The sequence below is a fragment of the Phragmites australis genome, chromosome 21, assembly GCF_958298935.1.
Source record: "Phragmites australis chromosome 21, lpPhrAust1.1, whole genome shotgun sequence".
NCBI lineage: Eukaryota > Viridiplantae > Streptophyta > Magnoliopsida > Poales > Poaceae > Phragmites > Phragmites australis.
In genome coordinates, this window is record NC_084941.1 from 23,183,569 (window position 1) to 23,189,861 (window position 6,293).

Below are 6,293 nucleotides of genomic sequence, written 5' to 3' on the forward strand. Positions count from 1 at the left end.
GTTGAAATGAAATATATATGCATTGGACCACCAACTTTATGGACACATCACTGAACAGGAAGATGAGCAGAAGCATACATATGTACTATCCAAAATCACACAACATGGCAACAATATTGGTCAACTCCACAATTAATGATTCATGTATGATAATTCTGGTCAGCATCACAACAATATACGATGTATCCATACTGTCCCTAATGAGTAATATTTTTGTAAGAAGTTTCTGCGTACGGTGAATATATGCAGTGAGATTCGCGGAACTAATGACCATGCTTTTTTTCCTATCATCATATAGACATGCAATGATTTTTGAAGGTAATAAAGATTGTCGTTGGATATCAAATCCGTTAGAAGAGGGGGAAGGGGATCCAATACATGGTTGGGTGGCTTCTTGACCATTGCCCAACATGAATCCTCGGATTCGGGAAAATCTTTCATGTCCCGAACTAACACACGTCCTAAAGTGTGCTAGCCAAGCTAGGTTACAACCACAATGGAAAATACAAGTTAGTGAGATACCCCCATCCATCTCAAATATATGACGTATTAAGATTTGGAAAAGCCAAACTTCATAAATTTTGATCAATAATTAGTTAAGTTATATGCATATTTTAATGTACAAAAGTTATCCGTATTTCATAGACCTTTTAATATGATATTTATTTTTATAAAAACTGATATATAATATATTACAAAATAAATTAATAGTTAAAGTATACGTTTAAAGATTTTTTTAAAATCCTAATACATCCTATATTTTGAGACGGAAGGAGTATACGTGGCTTAAAATGTTCCTAAATGGAACATTCGTTTCATGTTGTGTATATTCCATTCATTGATTTTGTCCTGCTCATCCTTATCTATAGTCCCATCCATTTCATATGCAAAATATATAGCAGCCTCAAATAACGCACGCATGCATTAGTTGCACTAGCTACACAAAAACGACCGGTCCATCGGTGGTAGCTCCGCTGTTAGACACCTAGCTAGCTTGTTTGCAACTTGCCAACGATGACAGGAAAGAGATGACAGATATATTTATCTATATATATGCCAACGACGAAGGATCACATACATGTTCCAACGATGCCAGCTGGCTTGTTTGCAACTTAATTTCTTTTCTTTATTCTAGCTACATAATATTAAGCAACTCAATTTCAAGTGTCTTACTTTGTCATCAGTACAGTTTGGAATTTGCATTGTTCTTTAGCATGTAATATCAACTGGCATTTGGACCTGAAGTACAATGCATGTTTCTGGTAAAAAAAAAAATTGTGACCAACATAATATTAACCTAGCATGCATATATGGCTAATCCATGTGTTTCTGGAGATGCATGCTAGCTTATTGCAAGTCCATAATATTGTATGTCGAAAATTGCAATGTTTCTTATGTCAAACCTAAGCTAGTCGTTATCTACATGATAAGTTTACAATACTAGCTATCAGGTAGCATGCAATTCTTTCTCTAAAAAAAGATACACTTGTTTCACAACAGCAAAAGGAACTAGCGATAGGTACACTACCCAACACGAACCATACGTACATGGCGCGTGATACATTTGCTTGCACACACACGCATTATGCGTGCATCTGGTACAAGATCGACATCAATGTAGTTGCTATGCTCACAGAGAAGACAGCAGCCACCAGATCTGAACAGCCATTTTGGAGTATCCTTGAAACCCATCTATGTATACACTGTATACCGAGAAAAATAAATTGAAACAGCCATTTGGAGTGTCACCATTATGTTTTGTTTCTAAAGAATGAAGCTGACAAAAAAAAACACCTATCTTACTGATTGATCAACAAAAGTATTGTTGCCATCACCTTTTTTTTTCTTACACATAGGTTAAAAAACCATCTTTAATCTCCATAAGCCCTTTCCAGAAATGTGTATTTCGATGAGCTGACAGGCTTAGATAAGATTTACCAACTAAATACTATTCGTTAATCAACTCCTGCCACAAACTAATTTCCTCTCCAAAGCCATTTTCTTATGGAACAATTAACTGTATACGCCCAACATGAACCACACAGATGTGGATTGGATTATATATGTTTTCATGCATGTGCAGCTTTCGCTAGCAAACGACATGCACTCGTACTACTCACTCACAGGGCCAAGCTAGAGGAGCCAAGTCTGACAAGTCTTGACCAGAATCCATGCATGATTGGTCAAGCGTGCATTTTGGACCATACTTGATCCATCTATCCATGCTTTTATTCATCCCAGTAAGCAAAGGCTCCTTGATCGAGATTAACTGAGGCGCATGCATGGTCATTAGCCTATAAATCAGGGGCGCGTGCCTGCCTCACCGTGCTCGTGTGCCTCACTTGATATTCTGGTCGACATACACTAGAGATATGGCTTCCTCTAGTCCTCGCTCGGCCATCGCCATCGTCGCCGGCGTGCTGCTGGTGGCCGCCCTGTGCCTCCACGGCGCCACGGCGCAGCTGTGCGAGGACTACTACGACTGCACGTGCCCTGAAGCCTACGAGATCGTGAAGCGGGTCCTCATCGACGCCCACAAGTCCGACGTCCGCATCTACGCCAGCCTCACCCGCCTCCATTTCCACGACTGCTTCGTCCAGGTACCTGCCTGCCTAGCTCCTACCAGTATCGATCGGACGCCATGGCCATACATGCAAGAAACAATATTTTGATTGGTGACGTATGCCTGTAGGGCTGCGATGGGTCGCTGCTGCTGGACGGCGTGCCGGGGGTGATCCAGTCGGAGAAGGGCGCGCCGCCCAACAACAATTCGGCGCGTGGGTTCCCAGTGGTGGACGCCGTCAAGGCGGCGCTGGAGGAGGCCTGCCCGGGGGTCGTCTCCTGCGCCGACATCCTCGCCCTCGCCGCAGAGATCTCTGTCGAGCTGGTACGTACGGTCCTACTATAATTATTGATGACCTGCATGCTGGACGGGACGATGACTCCTACGTACTGGTAGGTGCCCCGTAGTTTTCAAGGGGCGTGCATTGGTTTAACGGTTGACAGAATGCTGTAATTTCATTACCACCTTATACACCCTTCAGTAATAGAAGAGTCGGTCATTAGTTGCTTCCGTAAGGAGCCACCTCTTTGTCTCTGGTATAAGCAACGGTACGAGTACACTAGATCAAATTCTGGTGCCTATGATTTATAAAGAGCGATAAGTTTTTTAAGGCATGTGATATGACAACACACTTGTGTGAGCGTGGTGTGTGCGTGCATCATTCTTGTAATAAAAAATAATTAGTTATTTTGATAATAAGTATATTATGATATAACTTAATAATTAAAAGTACGTTCCTAAATACTTTAGTTTCTTGATACAAAAATTGTGCAAAATCGATGGACATATCCAGCTATAACCTTTTTTTGCGGGAAATCCAGCTATAGCCTTTATACGAAAGAATCTACAATAGGAAGATGCATATCAGCCACAAACATATGCACGCAAACAAAAGGAACCGATCTTGTCGTGCTTGAAACACAGGGTCACATGCATTGCTGCAACATAGATCGATCGATTGATTTTGCTAGCTAGTGTCTGGTATACTCTCTCCGGTCATCAAAATATACCGTTTTGGACAGTCATACAGTCTTGAAAGCATACATTAATCACTACTTTTATGATATAATAAAACCTATTATAATTATAATATTATATAAACATTTTTCAAACCAAATCTACACATACAATTGGCACGTAAGCTTCCAACCAAATATTTAGAGTTATATTGTTAGCCACAGTTTGAAAAGTTTGACCGTTTGTACGTCCGAAACAACGAGCTAGTTTCCATGACCGGACGGAGTACTATTATTTGTAATTCGGTGGTGTATTAGTCGTAAATTTTTCGTTTCACTGACGTGCAGTCCGGAGGCCCCAGATGGGGTGTGTTGCTTGGGAGGCTGGACAGCAAGACGGCAAACTTCAACGGCGCCAGCAACCTGCCGTCGCCCTTCGACAACCTCACCGTGCTGGAGGGCAAGTTCAACGCCGTCGGCCTTAACAAGGTCGACCTCGTCGCCCTCTCAGGTGCAGATTATCGGATCCATCAAACTTAACTTAAATGACCATTGCATGCACGATCCCAAATGGCTGAAGGTTTTGACTGGTCCGATACTGTATGTGTGCGCAGGAGCCCACACGTTCGGCCGAGCACAATGCCAGTTCGTCACGGGCCGGCTCTACAACTTCAGCGGGACGAACCGGCCGGACCCGACCTTGAACCCAGGATACCGGGCTTTCCTGTCGCAGAGGTGCCCGAGAAACGGCAACGGGTCGGTTCTGAACGATCTTGATCCAACGACGCCTAACATCTTCGACAAGAACTACTACACGAATCTCGAGGTGAACCGAGGGTTCCTCAACTCCGACCAGGAGCTCAAGTCGTCGCCGCAAGCGCAGGGCACCACCGCACCCATCGTCGACTGGTTTGCGAGCAGCCAGGATGCCTTCTTCGCGAATTTCGCACAATCCATGATCAACATGGGGAACATTCAGCCGTTGACAGACCCCTCCAAAGGAGAAATCCGAAAAAACTGCAGAAAGGTTAATGGAAGGTAATTAAGGAGAAATTACGTGGGCGTGCTTAAAACAAAGAAGTACACTTTGGCTTTCTCTCATGTTCAACTCATTTCTTATTGTTTGTCCAGTGTAATAATTGTTGAACCGATATAATATTCTATGTACGTTGATCTCAACTGTTCAATGAATTAAGAGGAAATTAATTTCCCCTGTTAGCCTATAAATAATTGTCCTCTTGCTGCATAATCTTATTAATTGCCACAAAAATAAACCGTGGCAATATTACTATATGTTGCGACAATTTACATTGCCTTAGACAAAAATCCTTGTAGCGACTCCAGCCACATCACATCGATCATGGAAGCGGCCGAGGGGCGTGTCTGCTTGTGTTCAGTCATTTAGTGCAACAAAACATAAGTGTTTCATCGTGTCGCAAATTATTTTGTGAAAAAAGATTAGACTTTAATAATCAGCAGGGATAATCGTGCTGGATCCACATCGGAAAAAACAACTACATAACTTAAAATTGCAAGTGCATTATTGGATATTGTTGATCCAATGGTTCAAAGTGACTACAAAGAGTGGACGAGACTCTGGCTCAGTGGCAAAACTCAAAGGTGGGAGGAAGCCGGTGAGGGGGGGAGGGGTTTGAGCCCCCGCCTGGCATATTTCCCCGTGGAAGGCTCTAAAGAAGGCTGGGTATTGAGAATCTTGATTAAAAAAAAAAGTGACTACAAAGGAACCAACTTTTCAAGCACCTGGAACTGAACACTCCTGGTACCCTGGTCTGGTAAGCTACCGATGCGGCAACCAAACCACCGCGCTCGACACAGGGGCACCACCGCGCGCGGCACCTGCATCTTGTGCGACTTCGGTATAGGTCCATGGTCAGGATGGGAAGCATCCGCCGTCTGCTCACGGTGTCAGCCCGGCAGATAATTTGCAACAACTGCTTGGCTGTCAACTGAGCAGTGTTGATCTTCTAGACATTGCATTTCAGACATGAATGCTGCGTTTATGGTTTTTTTTTTCTCAGGTCTATTAATCGATCGGGACATGCTTGAAGAGGATGAACATGAAGGAACAAAAGATCGAAGATCAAATAAATAATGATATAGTTGAGCGTCTAATTGTGAACAGAATCAGGTAGGTGTATTTTGATGATTGATTGAATGATTGCATCAGTTGCTTTGGTCACATCATCACTGTTACAGAAATAATTTAGTGGATGCCCTTGTATAGATGATTCTCTAGAGCCGTCTAGAAAAAAATATCACATATGGCTCTAAACTAGATCTGTCTGAGAAAATAACAAGGAGTAGCCTGTGGTGGGACATTTTGGTAAAGACAACTCCAAATAGAAACTGGCTATACTATTAATACAGATGGCTCATATATAGAGCCGTCAGTACTAAAATTAATAGTACAGATGACTCCAAACACGAAGCGTCTGTACTATTAAAAAACACAGTTCAACATAAGAGTCATTTGTAATATTTCCTTAGTACATGCGGCTCATATTTCAAGCTATCTATATTAATAGGGCGGCCCTTAAGTTCTCATGCGACCATTCGCTTCTTTTACAAGCCTTATTCCCATACAAGCCTTATTCCCATACGTCTTCCTCATCCTGTGCCCGCCAGTCCTAATACCACATAACAGTATATTCAAACTTAATTCGATATGGTATCATCATTGGCAAAATGCATCCAGGTATCCAATATCGCCATTAATTTTCAAATATGTGGCCTCATACATTGGCCTATTTCAT

The 6,293-nt window shown here is 42.5% G+C and overlaps 1 protein-coding gene across 1 annotated transcript; it reads left to right on the forward strand.

The window, feature by feature from the left end:
- The first annotated feature begins 2,297 nt into the window (after positions 1-2,297).
- On the forward strand, positions 2,298-4,737 carry LOC133903954 (peroxidase A2-like). The gene is made up of 4 exons (XM_062345453.1): positions 2,298-2,600; positions 2,693-2,887; positions 3,868-4,030; positions 4,134-4,737. Exons 1-4 carry the CDS (start codon positions 2,373-2,375, stop codon positions 4,559-4,561), a joined length of 1,014 nt encoding a protein of 337 aa, XP_062201437.1. The 5' UTR covers positions 2,298-2,372; the 3' UTR covers positions 4,562-4,737.
- The last annotated feature ends 1,556 nt before the right edge of the window (positions 4,738-6,293 follow it).